This window comes from Carassius carassius, chromosome 25, assembly GCF_963082965.1.
Source record: "Carassius carassius chromosome 25, fCarCar2.1, whole genome shotgun sequence".
Taxonomy (NCBI): Eukaryota; Metazoa; Chordata; class Actinopteri; order Cypriniformes; family Cyprinidae; genus Carassius; species Carassius carassius.
Window position 1 is genome coordinate 7,079,295 of NC_081779.1, and position 23,306 is coordinate 7,102,600.

Below are 23,306 nucleotides of genomic sequence, written 5' to 3' on the forward strand. Positions count from 1 at the left end.
CTGACATGACATGTCATGATGTCATAGCCCCTAATACTGAAACATGTGACCGGGATAAACATTAACAATCAAGTTTACAACATCAGTACACACAGTAACGCATTATGATCAGTTATAATGCAGTAATTTATAATGATGGAATAAGAATGTGATTACATTTTAAAATATTGTATATTTTTGACCATAGTACAGGCTATAAGGACCATTTTGAGTTGGGAAACCAACAAGTATGTCTATAAGACGCAAAATATGTATTTTTCCTGTGGCACTGAATCAAGCATCCTATTGGAAAGCATTGCTTATCTTGAAGTACCAGTTCTCTCAAAAATGCTAATTTGCTGAGAATTTATTCATGCCCAGGTCGTCCATGATATTTATGAACTTATTTCTTCATCAGAACAGATTTAGAGAAGTTTAGCATTACATCACTTGCTCACTAATGCAGTGAATGGGTGGCGTCAGAATGGGATTCCGAACAGCTGCTAAAAACATCACAGTAATCCACAATTAATCCAGTCCATTAGTTAACGTCTTGTGAAGTGAAAAACTGCATGTTTGTAAGAAACAAAACCATCATTACAGTGTTTTAACTTTAAATTGATGCTTTTGACCAAAATACGGTTCCATAATCAAGTTTCCTCAGAAAAAAAAATTCCATCTCCTGTTGTCTCTGACACATTTGTTTAGAGCTGTTTTGGACTGTTATTACTTGTAAACTGTGCTTGATTTGTGCATATTTATCTTCTGATTCAGACAAGATTAATTTTCACTAAAGAAGCCAATATTATGGACATTGTGGATTATTTGTGGATTACTGTGATGTTTTTATCAGCTCTTTTGACTCTCAATCTGATGGCCCCCATTCACTGCAGAGCCTCCATTGGTGAACAAGTGATGAATTGTTAAATTTCTCCGAAACTGTTTTGATGAAGAAAAAAAAACTCATCTACATCTTGGATGGCCTGAGGGAGAGCTACATTTTCAGAAAATTTTCCTTTTTTTGTGAACTATTCCTTGAACACAAATCCCATCCGCACTTGTATGCATATAACTGTTCACAAAAGCTTTCAGAGAGGAGGTAGACATTAAATGTTGCTGTGAATGAGCATGATTGCTCTACAATCACAAAAGTAACAGAAGGCATTATAATGAGTGCACAGATTCAGTTTTTCTATGTCAGAAGGCTGGAGGAAATGGCCTTGCTATGTTTCCTGTGCTGGGATTTCTCACCAATGACTGTGTGTGAGAAAATCTGACCTTGGAATTATGCAAATATTTTCTGGTTGTTGCCTTAGCAAACATCTATGCTAATGCCATTGGCTCTTGTGGAAAAGTTGAGTTAAACATACTTAAGATTACCATTACAAAGCAAAGGTTTGTATATTCCCCAAAAGCACATGTGTAGCAAATAAATGAGCAAGGCTATTATGTGAATGTAAATTCAGAATATTGATACAATATTGCTGTGATCAATCCATACTGTATAAAGCACAGCATAAATAAAGGTGACTTGACTACATAACTGTATCTCCTAAGAAAAGCAAATAGGCAGTGATTTGGCGAATTAGCGAAGAAAATAAGTGCCCATGTGTAATAGGATTCACGAGTAGTACAATGCAAACAAGGCCTTTCAAATCTGATTTTCCCGACATAGTAGGTCCATGTGCCAGTACAGTCAACCGATAACACTGGAGGATAATACTGGTATAGTAATAATAGCAATATAGCGCTTAATTCTGTTGAAGTTTAAAATGCCTTACATGTTCAGATCAAACAGACAGAAACGTATAAATCATCCCCGTTTTTGTCTGTGAAATTATTCAAAATGCTGATTCTTTGAAGACTCCTCCCACACAAACACACATACACAAGTTAAAAAAGACTGTTTTGAGTTTTGGAGTGCTATCTGGTACAATCATATGCCACGTCTGACACATCTTCATGCTCTTCAGCATGTGCAGGGCAGAGTTGTAGTGTTTGACCCACCTAGCTGCCCCACTGCCATTAGCAGAATGTCTTTCCTTTCCTTATAAAAGCGCAGCTCCCGTCCTGCCAGACGAGCCTCTTCCAGCTCGCGCTCGGTGGCTGCCATCTCTCGATTGATGGTACCAGATAAAGTGTGTTCTCGACTGACCCAGTCGGCAGCCATTTGTGTACGCATGTCATCGTCTAGCGCTCGGTGGGAGTAATGAGCCAGCACTTCCTGTTTACAAAAAAGTCTGATTGTTATACACACCACAGACAGCTTAGAGAAACATATTTATGGGCCAAATAAATATTTAAAAGAAATGAACGAGGTAATAATAAATATAGAAAAATAAATATGTATATCAAATGACTTTTTTGTCATAATGCAATCATATTTTAGTTTTTATTAACATTTTCATTTTAAAGTTTAATATTTTTATGTTTTTGTCATTTGTATTATTTTTATGTCTATATTGTTTTTTATTAATTTTTATTTTATTTTAAGTTATTGTAGTATATAAAGTTATACTAAATAAAAATGATAAATGTCACCTTGTAAATGTGGGCGATCATGTCAAAATAGTTTTAATAAATGGTATTTTTGCATTTAGCATGTTTTACACAGTGCAGTAAACTCATTTATTTTAAAAGATGAAGGTACATACGACTCCTCATGATATGACTCTTTTAAGTACTACCGAAAATTTACTATTTGTCTTCACCTGACGAGAGCATTGCCTTTCTCTCATGGCTTTGAGACTACCATTCCAATGGAGAAGCTGGAAAACTGTCATCAGTTCCTAAGAAAAAAAAGTACAATTAAAATCCACATGTAAAGTTACCCACAACTTTTCATATGATCCAATAATGATCTCACTTACCTGGAACTCCAGCATAGATTTCCCTTTGTTAGACTCTAACATGAACCGAAAAGCACCGATGCCTGTACTAGGATTATCAGCTTCTTCTCTGTTTCCCTTCAGTAAATAAAGATGAGTAAAGGTCAATAATGTCAACAATACACTTCTGTCCAAAGGTTCTGGGTTTTATTTGAAAGAAACTAGTACATTCATTCAGCAGGGATGCATTAAATTGATCAAAAAAAGACGACAAAGGCTTTTATAATGTTTCAAAATTCTGTTCTTTTAAAGAATCCTGAAAAAATGTATGATGAAAATAAGATTTTTCTTGAGCAGCAAATCAGCATATTAGAATGATTTCTGAAGGATCATGTGACACTGAAGACTTGGAGTAATGAATCTGAATTTCAGCTTTGCTGAATTTATATGTTTAAAATATATTATTATTGTAATAACATTTCACAATATTATTGTTTTTGTATTTTGAGCAAATAAATGCAACCTTGTTGAGCATAAAAGACTATAAAAAAAAAATATATATATATATATATATATATATTTTTTTTTTTTTACCTTCCCCACCCCAAACATTTGAACGTTAGTGTAGGTCAAATTATTAAAATAAAATGTTCGATTTAATTAATTAGTTCACATAAAAAAATTCAAATTCTGTTATCTTTTACTCATGCACGTTCTTGATTTAATTTGGAATTGATTTGAATTTAAATTATATTTTCACTAAATAGTCAATGCAGGGTAGATGTTCAAACTTTTGATTAATAAGAATTGAAATTTCAGTATATTTCTTTGCCTGCAGCCCATGAGTCATATGAGCTACTTTTATAAAGCTTGAAAACTCCAGAAACCTTTTATTGTAACTGCATGCAAAACAGAAATCAGCATTTTATGTTCCACAGAAGAATAAAAGTATAAATGAAGCTAGAAGTTTAATTTTTGGGTGAACTTATCCCTTTGACTGAAAATAATCCCCTCAAAATCTGAGATAACTGTGAGAACTCACATTAAAAGAGGCTAGAGCCTCACACACACTCTTCTCTATGAACTCATCTGTGATGCGTCGAGATGGATGCTCATTGAAAACAGAATTCATTAGGGCAATTTTGGCCGCACTCCGTCTTGCTTCAGCTTTGGTCGGGCAGAACTGAGAAGATCAAAGATGCTATTAACCACACTGTAATCGAATCCTGAAGATGCTCACAGAATTCATTTCCAAGAGATCCTCAAGAGAAAACATTAGGCAGAAAATATGCAGCCACAGATGGCAACCAAAATGCAATTTTTTTTTTCTGAAGATCTGAAGTTCCAAGACAAATGCATTGAAAAAATGTAAAGAGAATATTGCTTGCCTGAAAACTCCCGAAGCAACTTCCCCCGGGGAGACTGACGTAGCAGACGTAAGGGGGGTTATTGGATGGGACCATCTCATAGACCACAAGAGCCCCGTTCCTCAGGTCAGCACCTCGAGACTGCTTCATCTGCCAGAACTCCTGCAAGGCCTCCACGACATTCACTGTGGGAACAAGACCACCACATCAGAGTTCACAACACTATCCTAGTGTATTTGAAGACTCATGAGCTCAAATTTGTTATATTCAAGTTGAAGTAACTTGAGTAACTTGTGGTACATATCTGTTTGTTTTTATGTGCCTTTTATAAGATACAGTTCACCCAACAATCCTGCCATCATTTACTCACCCCTGTATGAGTTTCTTTCTTCTCTTTCAACACAAAAGAAGATATTTTTAAGAATGTTGGTAACCAAACACTTGCTGCTTGCCATTGACTTCTATAGTATTTTGCCCCCATACTATGGAAATCAATGGCTAGCGACAACTGTTTGGCAAAATATATATATATATTTTTGTGTAACGCAGATGAAAGCAGCTCATACAGGTTTGAATCAATTTGAGTAAATGGCAGAAATTTTTTTTGTTTTTGGTGAATTATCTCTTTAAACCATGTGCAAATTCGTCAGTCAACACCATTGCTGAGCATTTTTTTTTCCTAAAAACTATACCAAACAGTCTCCAAAACGCAGTTTATAACAGCCGTTTCCTACCGTCAAAAACATGTAACCAATCCTGTCAAGTTGGGGGTGGGGCTTTACATATCATTAGCTAGATAGATGGTGATTTTTAGAAAGCATGGTGAATAAAACCATGGTTGTGTAAGATTAGAAATACATGATTAGCTGGTTGATATCAAGTGAAGGCTAATGATATCGATTACCATGTGGAGAGCGATACATAAAATGCATTATAAAATGCATAAAATGCATTAAAATGCAAAATGCAAAATGCATGCATCTGAAACATTGACTTGTAGACGGCCCTGAATAATTCGTAATCAGTTTCTGGTTCAAACATACATGGCTGAATTAAACCAAAAGTGCAACTTGTCATTGTGTAGCGTTTACTACTTCAGTTAAATGAGTTAAAGTAAAGCAGGTAGTCTGAGCTTGTGCCTTTAAGTATAGGTGGAACTAATTTGCATATTCAGGAGTCCACATATAGCTTCTACATGAGTTAAGAGTGCTGAGTTATACTTAAGCTATTATCTTAATGGAAAATATCTAATTCTCTTTGATATCAAAAATTCGTTTTTTAAAAGAAAACATTTGTGACTAAACTTTAATATTACTGAATAAACCCAAATACATTAAACAATACTTTTAGAAAACAAGTTCATAAATTCATATTTCACTATGGCTGTCTTAATACACAATGAGAAGCACATGCTCATTAAAAGGCCGATATAAAGAAAGCTTGTTGTTGTGGAATTGCTTAGACAATAGTTTCTAACAGGAAATAAGGGTGGTGTATTTGGTTGGGAGTAATGTGAAAATCATCACATGATACTCAAGCTCAAATATATAAAGGTCTTTCTTCTTCAAATGAGAGCTAAGCTTCTTGGAGGTTGTTCTCAGATGGTCTGAGGAGTCTTGGAGGTAGATTAAAACACTTAACCTCACTCTAAAGAATACTGGCAACAGTCTAACCAACGGTAATCCCTTTAATGTAATTAGGTCAGCATGTCAGGGGGCTCAATCTGACCGCTCAAATTAAATGATTAAACACATCTATGGTGCTGCAAAATACTGTAGTTAGGGAGCTGAATGAACGCATCTCATGATAAACATGTCTGGGTAGTATTTCATAAAATTTCTTAATATTTTTGGGTAATATATAGACAAGAAAATATTTTGCTAGAAAATTCTGATTGTTATTTTCATAATTCAGCACACTGTCTTTCTTGTGACTATATTGTTCTTCATGACTGTCAACTTAATTAAAAAAAAATTATATTACATATAAAAAATGCAAACATCATAATGGTTCTAAATATAGACTTGATTCTATGCAATATGGCGTTCATAACCCCTACTGCTGAGACACCGCCAAAAGTTATGTTTTTGGAGAGCTATAATTAATAAAATTATCTAATTTTAAGCGTAAATTCTTGTGAATTTCAATACACATTTCTGAATGCGTTTGCTTCAATTATCTTGCATGTGGGTCAGTTAAGTGGCACATTTTTTTGTCTACAGCTAACCTATTAAATAATTCAAAAGTACATTAAAATGTAATTCATGCAGAGAATAAAGAGAATCCCAGATCATGTTTTTAATGTCTGAATTAAAAGTCTAAGTCATATATAAATAATATGTAAACTTTAATACCTATATAATAATATAATAATATAGCCTAAACATTAATATAAGAACCAATATGAATACAAATGTTTACATTTTAAGCACTTTACATTTACATTTTAACTAGGTTTTCAACAGATTTCTCATTGACACTTTCATGCTCTCATGTGGAAAACATCTCCTCGTTCACCCCACATACCCCTGCCGTATCCTTGCGTGTGTTTGGCAAAGCTCCGGACCACCGCGTCCACTGCCTCTCTCAGAACCGCGGGGTTGGTGGGATTGGACAGACCCAGACCCGCGGACATGTCCACCGAACCGAACCCGCTGCCCATGATACCGGACCCGAGGCTGTGGAGCTGGAGGGGCGGCGGTGGTGGCGGCGGTCCCGGAGAAGCAGACACCGACACGCGGGAACCCTGTGCCGAGGAAACAGTCCCAGTTACACCGGGCCGCAGGGACCGGAGAGTCCCGGTCGCGCTCGCTCCGTATCCGATACCGGGCTGTAAGCGCTGATGGCGAAGAGACTCCATTGTCTCGAAAAGTGATGCAAAAGAAACAAACACAAAGGGAACGACTGCTAGAAACGATTGCAAAGCCTTTAAAGATGCATATGACAAACATAAAAGTGTTTCTCGAAGGTATACGCTTTGTTAAGATGATCAGGCAAAATATTATTTACAGTTTGAGGCGTAGAACTGCCATCGGGAGGAAAAAGGAGCAGCATATGCTTATGTTTGACCAATGGATGGATCCACGCTGAATGACGTGGCACGTCCGGCCAACCCTTCCTAACTACACACATCTCTGTAACCAAATATTTGCTAAACATGTATATTTGTGTAAATAAATTCCTCTTTACAAACTTCACTCGAGCAAAGATAGGCCTACTTAAATAGAAATCTACGTAGAGCCACTGAGAACTAAACTGACAATAGTTTAAGATAGGCTACTGGTGGTGTTTTTCTTAAGGCAAGACAACACGGATGAATAGATAAAAACATTAGCTAGATATAATATCACCATACTTCCCTACCTGATCGATCACAGTAGCTTACATAAAGATCATTTTCGTTGGCCTATTACACGTTTTGTGAAAAGTTGTTTAAATATACAAATGCATTATCAAATTAAAAATGCACTAATTTGCAGAACTTTATTTTGATGGTGTCTGATAAAGGCCTTGAAATGTCATTGCTTTTTAGAAATAGAAATCTGAGCATTGGATAAAGCCAGTTGCTTCATTTTAAGATGACAGGGGATTTTGGATGTGTGTTTAAAGCGAATCAGAAAATACTGTCAACCGCCCAAAAAAAAAAAAAAAAAGTAAAATAAATGTTCACCTTTTGAGAAAAATATACCTTAAAGATACAATAAAAGTACAATATGTAACTGAAATGTACAGATGCAAATAGATGCAATAGATGTGTAATAAAATAAACCCTTGAATGTGTATTTTGGATGTTTTCTTTCCACTAGTCTGAAAGAAGCGATGTTATGAAAGCAAAATCTTTAAAAAAAATGTATAAATAAAAATGACCAGTTCAACAAAATAAGTAAACAAATAAATAAAAGAAATAAATAAATAAAAAGGGAAGAAAATGTGTTTTTGCCTACAATTAGATATTCAGCTGCTAAGTCTGGTTACAGTAACAAACATGCCATGCATGATTCTAATTGTTTTGTCATCCATCCATCCATCCATCTTCTACCGCTTATCCGGGGCCGGGTCGCGGGGGCAGCAGTCTAAGCAGAGAACCCCAGACTTCCCTCTCCCTAGACACTTCCTCCAGCTCTTCTGGGGGGACACCGAGGCGTTCCCAGGCCAGCCGGGAGACATAGTCTCTCCAGCGTGTCCTAGGTCTCCCCCGGGGTCTCCTCCCAGTGGGATGTGCCCGGAACACCTTCCCGGGAAGGCGTCCAGGAGGCATCCGGAACAGATGCCCGAGCCACCTCAGCTGACCCCTCTCGATGTGGAGGAGCAGCGGCTCTACTCTGAGCTCCTCCCGGGTGACTGAGCTTCTCACCCTATCTCTAAGGGATCGCCCAGCCACCCTGCGGAGAAAGCACATTTCGGCCGCCTGTATCCGGGATCTTGTCCTTTCGGTCATGACCCAAAGCTCATGACCATAGGTGAGAGTAGGAACGTAGATTGACCGGTAAATCGAGAGCTTCGCCTTGCGGCTCAGCTCTTTCTTCACCACGACAGACCGGTACATCGACTGCATTACTGCAGAAGCTGCACCAATCCGTCTGTCAATCTCCCGTTCCATCCTTCCCTCACTCGTGAACAAGACCCCAAGATACTTAAACTCCTCCACTTGAGGCAGGAACTCTCCACCAACCTGAAGTGGGCAAGCCACCCTTTTCCGACTGAGGACCATGGCCTCGGATTTGGAGGTGCTGATTCTCATCCCAGCCGCTTCACACTCGGCTGCAAACCGTCCCAGTGCATGCTGAAGGTCCTGGCCTGATGAGGCCAACACGACAACATCATCCGCAAAGAGCAGAGACGAAATCGTGTTGTCACCAAACCTGACCCCCTCCGGCCCCTGGCTGCGCCTAGAAATTCTGTCCATAAAAATCATGAACAGAACCGGCGACAAAGGGCAGCCCTGCCGGAGTCCAACACGCACCGGGAACAAGTCTGACTTACAGCTGGCAATACGAACCAAGCTCCTGCTCCGTTCGTACAGGGACCGGATAGCCCTTATCAAAGGGCCCCGGACCCCATACTCCCGGAGAACCCTCCACAGGCCGCCGCGAGGGACACAGTCGAATGCCTTCTCCAAATCCACAAAGCACATGTGGACTGGTTGGGCATACTCCCATGAACCCTCCAGCACCCTGTAGAGGGTATAGAGCTGGTCCAGTGTTCCACGGCCTGGACGAAAACCACACTGTTCCTCCTGAATCCGAGGTTCTACTATCGGCCGGATTCTCCTCTCCAGTACCCTGGCATAGACTTTCCCAGGGAGGCTGAGAAGTGTGATCCCCCTGTAGTTGGAACACACCCTCCGGTCCCCCTTCTTAAAAAGAGGGACCACCACCCCGGTCTGCCATCCCAGAGGCACCGTCCCCGACTGCCACGCGATGCTGCAGAGGCGTGTCAGCCAAGACAGCCCCACAACATCCAGAGACTTGAGGTACTCAGGGCGGATCTCATCCACCCCCGGTGCCTTGCCACCGAGGAGTTTCTTGACTACCTCGGTGACTTCAGCTTGGGTTATGGACGAGTCCACATCTGAGCCCTCAGCCTCTGCTTCCTCAATGGAAGACGTGACAGCGGGATTGAGGAGATCCTCGAAGTATTCCTTCCACCGTCCAACGACATCCCCAGTTGAGGTCAACAGCTCCCCACCTCTACTGTAAACAGCGTTGGTAGGGCACTGCTTCCCTCTCCTGAGGCGCCGGACGGTTTGCCAGAATCTCTTCGAGGCTGACCGATAGTCCTTCTCCATGGCCTCACCGAACTCCTCCCAGGCCCGAGTTTTTGCCTCCACAACCACCCGGGCTGTAGTCCGCTTGGCCTGCCGGTACCTGTCAGCTGCCTCTGGAGTCCCACAAGCCAACCAGGCCCGATAGGACTCCTTCTTCAGCTTGACGGCATCCCTTACTTCCGGTGTCCACCACCGGGTTCGGGGATTGCTGCCTCGACAGGCACCGGAAACCTTACGGCCACAGCTCCGAGGTGGAGGTGGAGCTCCTTCGACAATGGAGGTGGAGAACATGGTCCACTCGGACTCAATATCTCCAGCCTCCCTCGGGATCCGGTCGAAGCTCTGCCGGAGGTGGGAGTTGAAGATCTCTCTGACAGGAGACTCGGCCAAACGTTCCCAGCAGACCCTCACAGTACGTTTGGGTCTGCCGAGTCTGTCCAGCTTCCTCCCCCGCCATCGGATCCAACTCACCACCAGGTGGTGATCGGTTGACAGCTCCGCCCCTCTCTTCACCCGAGTGTCCAAGACATACGGCCGGAGGTCGGATGAAACGACCACAAAGTCAATCATCGACCTACGGCCTAGGGTGTCCTGGTGCCACGTGTACTGATGGACACCCTTATGCTTGAACATGGTGTTCGTTATGGACAAGCTGTAACTAGCACAGAAGTCCAATAACTGAACACCGCTCGGGTTCAGATCAGGGGGGCCGTTCCTCCCAATCACGCCCCTCCAGGTGTCACTGTCGTTGCCCACGTGGGCGTTGAAGTCCCCCAGTAAAACGACGGAGTCCCCAGTCGAAGCACTTTCCAGCACCCCTCCCAGAGACTCCAAGAAGGCTGGGTACTCTGCATTGCCGTTCGGCCCGTAGGCACAAACGACAGTGAGAGACCTATCCCCGACCCGAAGGCGCAGGGAAGCGACCCTCTCGTTCACCGGGGTAAACTCCAACACATGGCAGCTGAGCTGGGGGGCTATAAGCAAACCCACACCAGCCCGCCGCTTGTTTTGTCAATTTTTTTTAAATGCCACTGGATTTGGAGGAGTGACCTGAATTAATAATTTGCTTTTGATTGTTATGGTTGCTACAATGACAGCTCTGGTATCATCTGAATCAGCAGGTTCTGTCTTTTTCATTTGATGTATATTATACATGTATAATATACAACCTCTGTGACAATAGCTCTCTTTGTACTTGATGTAAATTTGCACTAACCACATGTTTATGTGATCCATAAAAAATAAGTCAGTTGCTTCCTTTCGCAATCGTTTATGTTTCTCTGTTTAAGCCTGTGAGTGCGTTGCCATTTTTTCTTTCATTCCCCTTGGAGCACTACTGATGAAAATTAGTGTTGAGCTGAAGTCTCAGGGGTGATCATGTGTCTACCATCTCCTTCGGCATGGTTTATAACAAGCTGGGTTTTTGCTGTCAAACGAGTAAGATTGAAATATAAAACTGGCAAGAGCTCTGGAAAGTTCACTGAAAGTATGCACCAAAAAAATGGCACAACGCACTTGAAATGAGCTGCAGTGATTACTCATCGCTCTGTGGTTCCTCAATGAACCAGCTGCATGCATTGAAAAAGTTCCCTCTATAATGGCAGCAGAACAGTTTGGAAGTCTTATGGTCACCATATGCTAAACAGGAGCAGTAGCCTACTTTCTGAAGAGGCTTGGCTTAATGTTGCTGTTATGAATAGAAGATCAAAATACAAAATAGCCTAAATAATACAATATCAAATGTTTTTGACCGTATACAGTGACCCCAAAAAGTATTTGGACACTTAAGCCAAACCCAAAACGTTTATTATAAATTACATTAATTTGCAACCAAGTTAGATATTTACTAATAATCGCCATCATTCGCATACTTGTTATATTTTAATATTTATGCATGGATAATTCAAAATGGATTATTATATTTAGTTGCTTCTAACTGAGTTTGCCAAGCCCTGCCTAATAACACATACAACAGACCCTACACATTAACAAAGAGCGCAGATTATACAGAACCTTCATATTTTATGATACTGCATTATTTGTAGAGTCATTTTAGTAAAGCCTATTACAATTTCACTAAAGCATTTGTTTGTGAAAGGGGTATTTAGATCTTTTTGCATTTTCATATTTTTGACCAGCAGGTGTCGCTAGCCGGTGGTATTTCCCTATGGGTATTTCCCACTTCCCAGTCTATGGTATTTTCTTATTTCGTACACTTGGAAAAAGAGAAATAATAATTTATTTATTTATTTATATTTTAGCTCCATCACATACAAGGCAATGTTGTACAATTTAAAGCATGTAAAACAGAAAAACAACAAAAAATAAATAAATGAAAAAAAATTAACAAACATTAAAAAATCTTATTTTGTGATCTCATATTAGAAAGAGTTTCAAAATATATTTTAATATCAGTGTTACAAAATTTAACAGACGATGTTTTCTTTTTAATTATTTTTTACATGAATATAAAACAGATTAATTATGTAATTTCGACGTTTTTCAGAAAAATATGGGTTTGAAAACAAAGTAAAATATTACGAAGCAATTTGTTCAAGATTTATGTGGCGTTATTGGTATGGAAAAAATGCGTTATATTGCCAAAACATTGTTAACATCAAAACACATTAAAATGTTTATAAAATCAATCAGTCATTCAATCAACGAGAAGTAAAAGGTTAAAAATACATTTACAATCCGACCATCGCTGATAATGTAATTATTTTAATGATTGTTTCATGTTGTTTCATATATTAAAAACTATTTTAGGGGGTGGTGGGGAGGGGGTCTTTAAAAGACTGGAATGTTAAAATAGGGGTCCACTGGAAAATATGCTTGGGAACCATGAAGTATGTTTGATGCTTCCATTAATACAACATAGCAATGTTTTATAACTATCTATTTGCTTCAGGCTGCAATGCGTTAATTACTAAAGAACATGTTGTAACACCAGAGCAATGTTTATTTAGGCTAGCCCAGCTGTAGCAGAAAGGCATTTGGGAAGTCCCAACAGATTTAGCTCTTGTTGTGTGGACGTGTCATTAGACTGCTGGAGGAGAACATGTCTTGTCTCTCTATATAGGGAGTAAATGCATGCTGTCGGGAGTCTTTACTTCCCCTCAAGTCAACGATACGCCCGCACTTCACGTTCAGATTGTCACTTTCACCTGTCTTTGTCAGTCACAGCTGAAATGCGCTGTCTGTGTGCGCGCGACACGACTCTTTATTTCCATTGGCTGTTTAGTGTTTGAGCGGAACGCTATCGGAGTCCCTTTGGAGAGTAACCCAAACTCTGAATGCCCGAAGTTGCGAAGTCCACGAGTGGTGAAATTAAACCGACGGAATAACGCCTGCGCAACGAGTCTGAGACCGTTTTAAGCACGGTAAGCGTTTTCTATCATAGCATCCGTGTATGTAATCTGCAATGAGTAGGTAAGGATCCTCGTTTCGTGCGGAAGAGGGTTGTGTTCAGTCTGAAATGGCGCGTGGTGCTGCTGAACGCTGCACAATGTAAATACGCAGCCTACGCAGTGCCTGCATCACCATTATGACAGCGCCTTACCGAATTAAATATGTACATTTAAACGCGATAAAAAATAGGCCAGGAATGCAACGAGGCCGTCCGACCATGTTTGGTTACGTTTTGAGTGTGGCTTTATAGACTGCAGCGGTCTCTTGTGTATTGTTCGTGGCTTGTGTGTGTTTGACTATTATGTAATAGCTGTAATCGTTATCTTGTTGATCACATCGGATCTCTCTAAATCAATAAATAAGATAAACAGTGCGCCTGTGTGGATTATATAAAAGTGTGGCTAGATTGTTGAGGAATGCGGCAACAAAACCTGGAAATATTATATTTATGCATTGTTGTTTTGTAAGCCTATTAATTTCAAGCGGTATCATCTATGTGTGGGTTCAAGGTTCCTCCATTTTCTCACAAAATCTGTTTCCTTGCCTGTCAGTCATTATGTGTCATCTCTGTCAGATACAAACACAATGTGTCAAATATGTAATATAAATCTGGCATTGGCTTGAATGAATGAGACTTCAGATTTTTAACCTATGAGCCGTCGCCAGTCTTTTTGGAAATCTTTCATGTTGGCTAAATGAAATTGTGCACATCACATGTATTAAAATAACCATTTTGTGTTTCAAATGTTGCTTGCAACTAATATGACTCACTTAATGAGGGTAGTGACAAAGTGGTCAAAAAGTAGATGCAGTTTTGAAATCTTGGACGATTAACATCTTACTGTCAGGTTATAGTAGGCTAGTAATGTTTTTTTCTTAAATTCAGTATATGATATAATCAATAAATTGAGTTATGCTCTGAAGACCAGTGGTTTAGGGGTTATTGATAATGCAGTGCCATTCGATTTAACAAAAAGATGATCTAATAAAATGCATATCTGTGTTAAGTGATCATCTATGATGAATTTCAAGGTGTAAATATAGCTATTTTTAAAGTTAATGGCAAATGTTGAAGTTATAGGGCTATTGCAGTAACATCAAATAATCAGTTTTGTCAATCTGTTTGCAGAGTGTTAATTATGAAAGCAATATTAATGTATGCTACAGCTCATTTTACTGAATCTGATGGCCTGGGCAGAACATTAGATACGAGTAGTAAACGAATCTTTCTGAATAATGTTATCTTCATTATGTAGGTGCTGTGCAGAGCCACAAGAGGGCTATGTCTGATAACAGCACCGGCAGCACTGGCTCATCCAGTAATAGCTGGACTCTGCTCTCTCAAGAGGTTTGCAAAACATATTATCAAAATGCTTGTGTTAGTGATATTGTCTCATTTGTATGAATTAATCAGATGTAGTGATGTGCACTTTTGAATTTTAGGAGGCTGCTGTGGACCCTGCTGCCCCACTGGATGATGGGACAGAGAGTATTGGAGATGCACCCAGTCTTTCAGAGGAAGTAGCAGGTTAGAAACCTAATGCTATTAAATTATTTATTTAGTATCTGTATTATTTGGGGGAATTGGAAAGAAAAGTAAAATCTATTTGTTTGTCAAAAGTTGTTCAAAAGTTGTTCAAAAGTTTGGGGTTAATAAGATAAAAAAAAATTATATTCTTTTTATCCAGTAAGGAGACATTCAATTGTTCAAAACTGACTGCAAAGATTATTTCATTAAAATAGTAAAATTAAAATAGTTATTTTTAGTTGTGTAAATATTTCACATTATTACTGTTTTTAATCAAAGAAATACAGCCTTGGAGAACATAAAAAAAACAAAAAAAAAATGGTACCAATCCAAACTTTTGATTGGTGGTGTATATTAATGTGCTGCTTATATGAACTGCTGAATGAATCCGCATAATTTGAAGACTTTAGTTATAACACCAATTTGTAGATTCTGTAATGTGACGCTGTATTTATTTCAGGAAGCTCTTTGGAGGTGAGGTCACATGACCCTGAAACTCCAATGGTGGAGACCATTTTGTCAGAGGAGGGTCACCAGGTCAGTGCATCAGTGCCGGTATGTACAGCGCATGCCGTTCAGTTGTCATTCTCTATCACAGTTTTTGTTTTGCACACTTTAACACTGTGCACAAGAATGACTTGGTCTTGAAATTCAACCTGAATCTGAATTTTGTCATTGTGCAAGTGATTGAGTCTGTTTAATTTGTTCAGATTTCCATTCATGCATGTAAAAAAAAAAAGAACTTAAAACACTACTTAAATTGAATCTGACTTAAAATACAATATCTATGTAAATATTTTAATCTGATATTAAGCCTATTTTTCTCTGTTTATCTACTAATCCTACTAAAAGTGGTGCCTGTCATTTAAATTTTATTGACTTTTTCTTGATACCAAACTGTCTCCTTCCTAAAAGACTAACAGTTGTGTGTTATCCGATATCCAGATTTGCCAGGAAACATCCCCAGATTTTTTTGAGGAAATGGCAGTGTCTGGTCATACTGATACTGAGCTTGATCCTGAGATCCATGCTCCTGTCATCCATGACACAATCACTAGTTCTCCCCCTGACAGTGACCTTCTGGGCCCTGTTCCCTTCAGCATCGCTACAGAGTCGGCCTTCCAGTTTTCAGAGGAGTCAGCTCATGACGAACCCATTGAAGATGACGTTGCTGATATCTTCCCCAGCCAGCATGTTCCAGTCCAAGAAAGCCCCGCCCCTAAACCGGAGTCCGAAATCACCTCCACTCCTAAACCATTCAGAGAAATAAGCTCTTCTCCAGATGTCCCTGTTGTTATGGCAGACTTAAGCCCAATCCCTGAAATCAGTGATTCTTCTGCTGCCCATGTGCTAGATATTCATGCTGATGTACATCCTGCACCTGAAACCCTGCCTCTGGCCCCGCCCTCTGAGACTGACACAGGATTTGGTTCCACAGTAGAAAGCCCCGCCCCTGACAGCCCTTATCCAGAAACCATTGGTTCAATTGAGACTGAGGAGGAGCCAAGTTTTGAGAAAGAAGACATAGAGCTGCCAGAGAAATTCCCAGATGTGATCAGAGAACCAGGTATGAGGCTCAAAAAAAGTAATACATGTGAATGAAACTTTTTTTTCTCAGCTGTGTGTGTGTATATATATATATATATATATATATATAAATAAATAAGGGCTGCACGATTAATCGCATGTGATTCATTTGCGATTATGACGTGGTATTGCGTAGCTTGTCAGCGTAGTAAGTGCCGCTCCATTTGAAAGCCGGTGATGGATATTTAGTACTAATCACAGAACCAGCTTTACTGACGAGACACAAATGACAATCACATGTGATTAATCGTGCAGCCCTGATATATATTTAGTGTTCCTGTAGTTTAATTGGTAGAGCTTTGCTTTATCAAGCGTAAGGTTGTGGGTTCGATTCCCTGGGAACACATGATAGGTAAAAATTGATAGCCTGAATGCACTGCAGTCGCTTTGGATTAAAGCGTCTGCTAAATGCATAAATTTAATTTTAATTTAATTTAATTTAATATATATAATTATATAATATTTTAGGGGTGTAACGGCTCTCTGTAAGAAAAAAAATATATGGAACCGTATTGTTCAGTAAGTATAGATGCTTTTACCATATTTCTGCTTACCTCATTTCTCCTGATTTTTAAAAAATGTTTTTTATTATGTTCAGAATCTCTTGGTGCTGAACTTCCAGCAGGTCCCTCAGCAGAAGATGATGGCCTGAGGCTCAGACATGTGCAACCAACCATACTGCTGAAGCGAAGCTCAGACGAGGAGGAAGAGGAAGAGGAAGAGGAGTTCAACCTGCCAGCAAGGAAAGAGGAGAAACAAGGTTTCTCTTTGAATCAGCTGATAATAGGAGCATTGGTCCTGCTTTGTGTTGGATCCTTCTTTTTCTCCAGTGAGTATAAAAAAAGTCACAAATGTAAATCACATTCTATAATTGTTCCTATGAAACCGATGTCGCATGCATCAGTTGTGCAATTGAGCAATTCATATTTAGCCAATGGTTATGAGTACACACCTCATTTTACGTTAAAGACCATTCATTTCCCATTTTTAGTGGTCATGTTGTTCATGTTGTTATGCCTCCAGGTTCTGTGGTTGACCTGTCTGATGGTAGGTTCATAGTTTGAGCTAGGTGGCAGTATATGCTTGTTTGAGCTGTGGATAGGAGTTGCCCTCCAGGGCTAACGGTAGAATTGTTTCCAATGCATATTCAAATCTTAACAAATGAGTGAAGAAAAAGGTGCATTTACCTGAGGGCAGCCTCTATCATCAGCTTATATCATCATGGCAGATGCACTGCTTAACAACTGGTTGCTTCTACACCTCCCATTTAAAGTTGAAGCGTGTCATTTCTGTGCCTCCTTTTGTCAAAACACCTTTTCATTGCTCAGACATACAGGGTGTTTCCCAAAATTACACTTTTGTTCAGGCCCCTCAAACAATCAGATTGCAGTTTGGTGTCACTTGGGGCAAGAAATGGCACACTTCACCTTTGTATTTGTTTAGTTTCAGTAGTGGTTGCCTCACCCTGCCGAAATTCTGCTGACATGTTGCTGTAGAGGATGCCAGGGTTACTAAATCAAAAGGCAACTTGATAAGGTTTTTGAGTAAAACTGGCATATTAAAAGGTTGTGGTCGGTAAGATTTTTTTTTCATGTTTTTAAAAAATGTCTCTTATGCTTACCAATAGTGTTTTTACTTGATGGAAAATACATTAGAAACTGTAATATTGTAAAATATTATTATACTGTGATGGTAAAGCTGAATGTTCAGCATCATTACTCCAGTCTTCAGTGTTACATGATCCTTTACAAATCAGGATCATAATATGCTAATTTGGTGCTCAAGTAACATTTCGTATTATTGTCATTGTTAAACGGTTCAAAAGATTGGCATTTATTTGAAATAGAAAGCTTTTGTAATATTATAAATACCTTTAATTGTCACTTTTTATCAATTAATGCACCCTTGCTCATTAAAAGTAATACATTCAATAAAAAAAAAATGAAAGTCTTACCCCAAACCTTTGAGTGTGTTACAGAGAGACCAGACACAAAATGCATGTAATAAAACAATCTAACTCCAGAACTGTGTGACTGCTGTTGCATAAACTACACTGACTTTTACTTGGAGCATTTTGTGCTTTTGACACTAACAGTCTTGTCTATGGAATCTCAAAGAACAGTACAAATCTATTTTCTCTCACACAGATGATTTTGACGGTACAGAATTAAGTGACCAGGTTCGTGCATTACTTCATTTTTCGTCTTTGCTCTGTTGATTTCACCTGTGGCATTCTCTACTGACTTGTGTCTCTGTTTCCAGGAACTTCTTGATAAACTTGCTCAAGAGAATAAACAAATGAATATATTAGAGGCTCAGATTGAGGTTAGTCCTCTTAAGTTCCTCAGCTTAACCATGACATTAAAAGGGACTTCATATACAAAGTTCTTATGTTCTTTTTCTAAGTTAATGCAATGTTCCACTAAATGTCCTTGTTGCATTGTCTATAGGGTGTCCTGGGAGATTATTTTCAGATGTTGAACACTCATGGTCTTTCTTTGTCATTGATCAGTCACAGAAAGAGGAGTTGGACCAGGCTCTGAAAATGGCGGCAGATAAGCATAACACTGAGAAGGGAGCACTGGAAAACGAGAACACTAAGATGAAAGAACAACTGTCTGAACTGCCTGGTTTAAAAGAAGAACTCCAGACACTGAGAGCAAGAGTTGCTGAGCTCACAAAGCTTACCGGTATGATAAGAGAGAGTGGAAATGAATAATATCTCCATTTTTAAAACTCAACATTTAAATTTGGATGAAGTGGATGGCGTTTGTAAATGTAAAGGCCAAAAGACATCTTTTGGTTTAACAAGATGAGAATGAGGTTACCTTTTTTTCTAGCTTTTACAGTGCTTCAAAAGTTTGTTGTCAGTAAGATATTTAAAAAAAAAAAACAATACTTTTATTTAGCAAGGACAAATTAAATTGTTCAAAAGTGGCACTAAAGACATTTATAATGTTACAAAATATTTATATTTCAAATAAATGCTGTTATTTTTAACTTTATTCATTGAAAATGTATTCATCAAAGAATCCGTAAAAAAATAAAAATAATGATTTCACAAAAATATGAAGCTGTTTCCAACATTGATAGTGATAAAAAAAAATTCCTGAGCACCATCTAATCAGTATATTATAATCATTTCTGAAGGATCATGTGAAGGTGAAGACTGGAGTAATGACTGCAGAAAATTCACAGGAACAAATTATAATATATTACAATATAAATCCAATACAATGTAAAGCACTTTGAGTGCCTAGAAAAGCGCTATATAAATGTAATGAATTACTATTATTAATATATTACTGCTTATACTCTGTTGTTGATCTAATAAATGCGGCCTTGGTGAGCAGGAGAGACTTTTTTTTGGAAAACATTAAAAAAAATCTCACCAAACCTCAAAATATTGTTAATGTATACTGGTAATCACCTGATATATGAGATTTTCTAATTCATTGGTATCTATAAATGTTAGATTTTTTTTTAATTGTGCATGCTCATGTCTTTTATTTTTAGATTACCTTTGCTGTCATCTATCCCTGTTAACACTAAAAACACTAAGCATTTAATAACACCGTTAAACGTAATCTTTAGCGAATCTCAAAATAAGTATCTTTTTCATACTTTCCATATTGTTTTACTGCACATTATAATATTATGATACCCCAATTCACTTGTGGTTAAAATATCTAATATTAGTTTTAGTGTTTTATAATAAAATGGATATAATTATGTATTTTTGTCTTTTTACAACCCTACATCAAGATGAAATGTGGAAAGAATATATATATTTGGCAAAGACTGCAGTGCATTGCATTCTGCTATTTTTATTTATTTCTTTTATTTTCTACTTCAGTTGAAGAAGATCTTCCACAGCATCTCAAAGACTCTGGCCCACCTTCCACTGCTGAGTCTAGTCTAGAAGGAACTGAGAAATACTGGGATAAGAAAGAAGAACTCAAGCGGCAGAAAACTCTTTTGGAGGAGAGCCGGAAGAGACTGGAGGGAATGAACAAGCAGGGTTTGAGGGAGAGCTTGATGGAAATGCAAAAGAGACTGTCGAAACAGGTGGATCAGCTGGGCAAGCGGGAAGAGTGGAAGAGGAAACACCAAGAGCACAAAGGAGAGAAGAAGGAATGGGGCAGAAAGAAAGAACACGACAGGAAGAAAGACGAGGCAGAAAGAGGAAAAGAGTGGAAGCATGGCAAGGACAAAAGGAGAGACCATCTCAAGAAGTACAAAGAAGAGTGGGACCACAAGAAGGATGAGAGAAGGCAAGAGAGGGAAAGGAGACAGAAGGAAAGACCTTGGGAGGCCAAACCTTCCAAGCAGCATCATCATCACCATGAGCAGATGAACTTCTGGAAACACCAAGAAGAGAAGCTCAGGAGGAACCGACATCCTGCCGAAGGCTGCCATGGCGTATCCAACTGCGCTGATGCAGAGGGACTTGTTCCTGTGAAGCTTCAAGAGTTTCAGGACCTTCTTGAGATCTACCTAAGCAAACTAGATGGTGTTCCACAGGAGAGCAAGGAGTCTCTCAGCCGGCTCACTGCCCAGTTCTTCAGCGGCGGAGTTTTCGCCCATGACAGAATGCTCTTCAGCGAGTTCGCAGAGGATGTTGCAGATATCCTTGAAGATCTGGCAGATGGTTTAGAAGGCAAACAACATGACAGTGATTCCCTCGAGGAAGAGATGGAGGAGTTTGAGAAAGGGGCTCTGCTACAGTTCGCCGCCCCTTTGGCGTAATTGGTGCTGCCCACCCCAGAAACTCGGTTGACCGGATGAAAGAATACACCACGTGAAGGAGAGCAAACTAAACAATCTTACCCATTACTTTCCCCATTCTTCATGGAATGTAGATGCCTTGTGTGTGAGGAGTTTTCTTGTCAGTAGTGAAATCCCACATGTGCGTTGGGTGTTTAGTGGTAAGCTACCTCCATTAGTCCTGTTCTTCAATGCCAAACCTTTTGACTCTTGCTTGCTGTGTAAAGTGTCAGTTACCTTAAGCTTTAAGTGTTGCCACATGAATGAAAACCACTTGACTTGCAGATGGATTGGTCACAGTGAACAAGATTAACACTAAACTGGGTGAATGCAATGAGATCGTTAGAGAATGCTCCTTTATAAGTTGTCTGAACAACCAAAATTGACTTAAAAATGATGGAGAATGTCAGTACTTTTATTTTAGCCGATTTATTTATTTATATTTTATTATTAAAATCCTGGTTTCTTTGCACCTACCCCATGATTTGCTTACTAAGCTGGTGTCAGACTGGTTTCTTTTTGAGTTTTGTTATTGCCAGAGGTTTTAGAGGTCATTGTAAGCTTTCTTTTTTCGGTTTCGACCCCAGCTCGAGTTCTGCTCACACTTAACGTAAATTACAAGAAAAAAAAAAGTGAAATCTTTGAATTCTTTTTTTCCTCTTCTTTCTAGGAATTTTATATGTTAGTTTATGTGCCTTTACTAGTGAGCACAGAATTATGGTACTGAAATCAACATTGAAAGAAAATAGAGAAAGCTTCAATAATGGTTTTGTTTGCACTGTGGTGATGGGATATTTATTCACATCCTCTTTCTATCTTAGGAAAACAGCCATTGTAGTGAATCATCAAGATCATTTGATTTATAGCTGTGTTATTGTTTTGTTTGCACTCTTCTGAGATGAAAACCATTGAATTGCGCCCTTTTCTTGTCTAATTTGTAAATACAAAGAAAAGTTTATTTAATGGAACTCATAATTTAAGTTATAATATGGCAGAATAATATTTAATGTGAAAGAAAAATCTATACTGTTTAAAAAAAAAAGGTATACAAGACCAAATGGCACAATGTATCAATATGAACAATTTTTGATGATTATTAAAATGATCTACCATTGCCATGATAATTATTGAGATTTATTTTACAACTAACAAATCAGAAATGGGTGTTACCTTAAGGATATCTGATCTGATTTATTTTACCTTTAATTAGAAACCTTTAAAAATACCTTAACATAAAATCTCTTGTTTTGTATTCTGTATAAAAGCCCATTCAGTTCTGACCTCCAAAACTGATCTGTAGGAGTGAGGTCTCTGTGTTTGTACCAGCATGTCAGTTGATGCTGAGTAAGTTTTGACAGAGTTATCAGATGAAGTTTCCCTGATGACAGATGTTTGGATTGCCAACATTTAGGAAACCTGATAGGTGTAGAGTAATCAACCTTCATGTGTTAGGTTATGCGTTGAAATAATCACAAACAAACATAAATAGTACTTTTTCTCAGTACCACAAACAACAATGTGGGTTGTATGCCATTAATCTGTCGGATATATCAGATATAAATATCTGTATTTTGTCATCTGGATTACTATAAATGCATCGTGTGTGAGTGTGTGTGTGTTAAAGAGAGCCTAAACTACGTTGCTATGGAAACACTGAAGCAAGAGATAAGAACCTCCTGACATGTGAGCATTGGGTGTGATTTTGGTTTTCCGCTGAGTTTGCTGGTCAGATGAAGAGAATATAAGGTGAGATGTGGTCATTTACTCACCACTTCAGTCCGAACATCATTCCTTGGTTCAGGTAAGCCTATGATATTTTTCTGGTTTCTACTGAATCCAATTTTTGGTTTGCATTGCATTACCTTTTTGCCCTTACAAGTGTTAGTTCAGCAAAAAATGAACATTCTCAGTTTTTACTTATCCTCTTGCTCACCTTTCTGGCATCTAACAAAAAATTACCAGAGCATCCTCTGTGCTTTTTTTTTTTCATACAATGACAGTAAATGGTGACCATGTGTTCTTGGTCCTCATCCACTTTCACTGTATGGAAAAAGAAGCTTGGACAGTCTGCT

General features: G+C 38.8%; 2 protein-coding genes across 5 annotated transcripts; one reads left to right on the plus strand and one right to left on the minus strand.

Annotated features, from left to right (window-relative positions):
- Positions 1 to 649: 649 nt before the first annotated feature.
- On the minus strand, positions 650 to 7,265 carry LOC132104025 (LIX1-like protein). The gene is made up of 6 exons (XM_059509190.1): positions 6,701 to 7,265; positions 4,196 to 4,359; positions 3,850 to 3,990; positions 2,850 to 2,945; positions 2,691 to 2,768; positions 650 to 2,203 (listed from the first exon to the last, which is right to left on the minus strand). Exons 1-6 carry the CDS (start codon positions 7,032 to 7,034, stop codon positions 1,949 to 1,951), a joined length of 1,068 nt encoding a protein of 355 aa, XP_059365173.1. The 5' UTR covers positions 7,035 to 7,265; the 3' UTR covers positions 650 to 1,948.
- A 5,711-nt stretch (positions 7,266 to 12,976) lies between these two features.
- Positions 12,977 to 22,350, plus strand: LOC132104026 (pre-B-cell leukemia transcription factor-interacting protein 1-like). 4 transcript variants are annotated; one of them, XM_059509194.1, is made up of 11 exons: positions 12,977 to 13,324; positions 14,609 to 14,700; positions 14,796 to 14,880; positions 15,341 to 15,435; positions 15,826 to 16,447; positions 17,090 to 17,296; positions 17,491 to 17,514; positions 18,615 to 18,646; positions 18,730 to 18,792; positions 18,980 to 19,157; positions 20,324 to 22,350. In XM_059509194.1, the coding sequence occupies exons 2-11, from the start codon at positions 14,635 to 14,637 to the stop codon at positions 21,214 to 21,216; spliced, it is 2,265 nt and encodes a 754-aa protein (XP_059365177.1). In that variant the 5' UTR covers positions 12,977 to 13,324; positions 14,609 to 14,634; the 3' UTR covers positions 21,217 to 22,350. The 4 variants fall into 4 exon arrangements, with proteins under 4 accessions (XP_059365177.1, XP_059365174.1, XP_059365175.1 ...); XM_059509191.1 differs by having other exon boundaries at positions 12,978 to 13,324; positions 17,066 to 17,296; XM_059509192.1 differs by having other exon boundaries at positions 12,978 to 13,324; positions 15,341 to 15,417; positions 17,066 to 17,296.
- The last annotated feature ends 956 nt before the right edge of the window (positions 22,351 to 23,306 follow it).

Coding starts and splice junctions, on each gene's coding strand:
- LOC132104025 (XM_059509190.1), bottom strand. CDS start 7,034: ATGGAGTCTCTTCGCCATCAGCGCTTACAGCCCGGTATCGGATACGGA. Junction 3,991..4,195: donor GTTGCTTCGGGAGTTTTCAG/GCAAGCAATATT, acceptor TGATCTTCTCAG/TTCTGCCCGACCAAAGCTGA. Junction 2,204..2,690: donor AAAGGCAATGCTCTCGTCAG/GTGAAGACAAAT, acceptor TTTTGTAAACAG/GAAGTGCTGGCTCATTACTC.
- LOC132104026 (XM_059509191.1), top strand. CDS start 14,635: ATGTCTGATAACAGCACCGGCAGCACTGGCTCATCCAGTAATAGCTGG. Junction 18,647..18,729: donor GTACAGAATTAAGTGACCAG/GTTCGTGCATTA, acceptor CTCTGTTTCCAG/GAACTTCTTGATAAACTTGC. Junction 18,793..18,979: donor TATTAGAGGCTCAGATTGAG/GTTAGTCCTCTT, acceptor GTCATTGATCAG/TCACAGAAAGAGGAGTTGGA.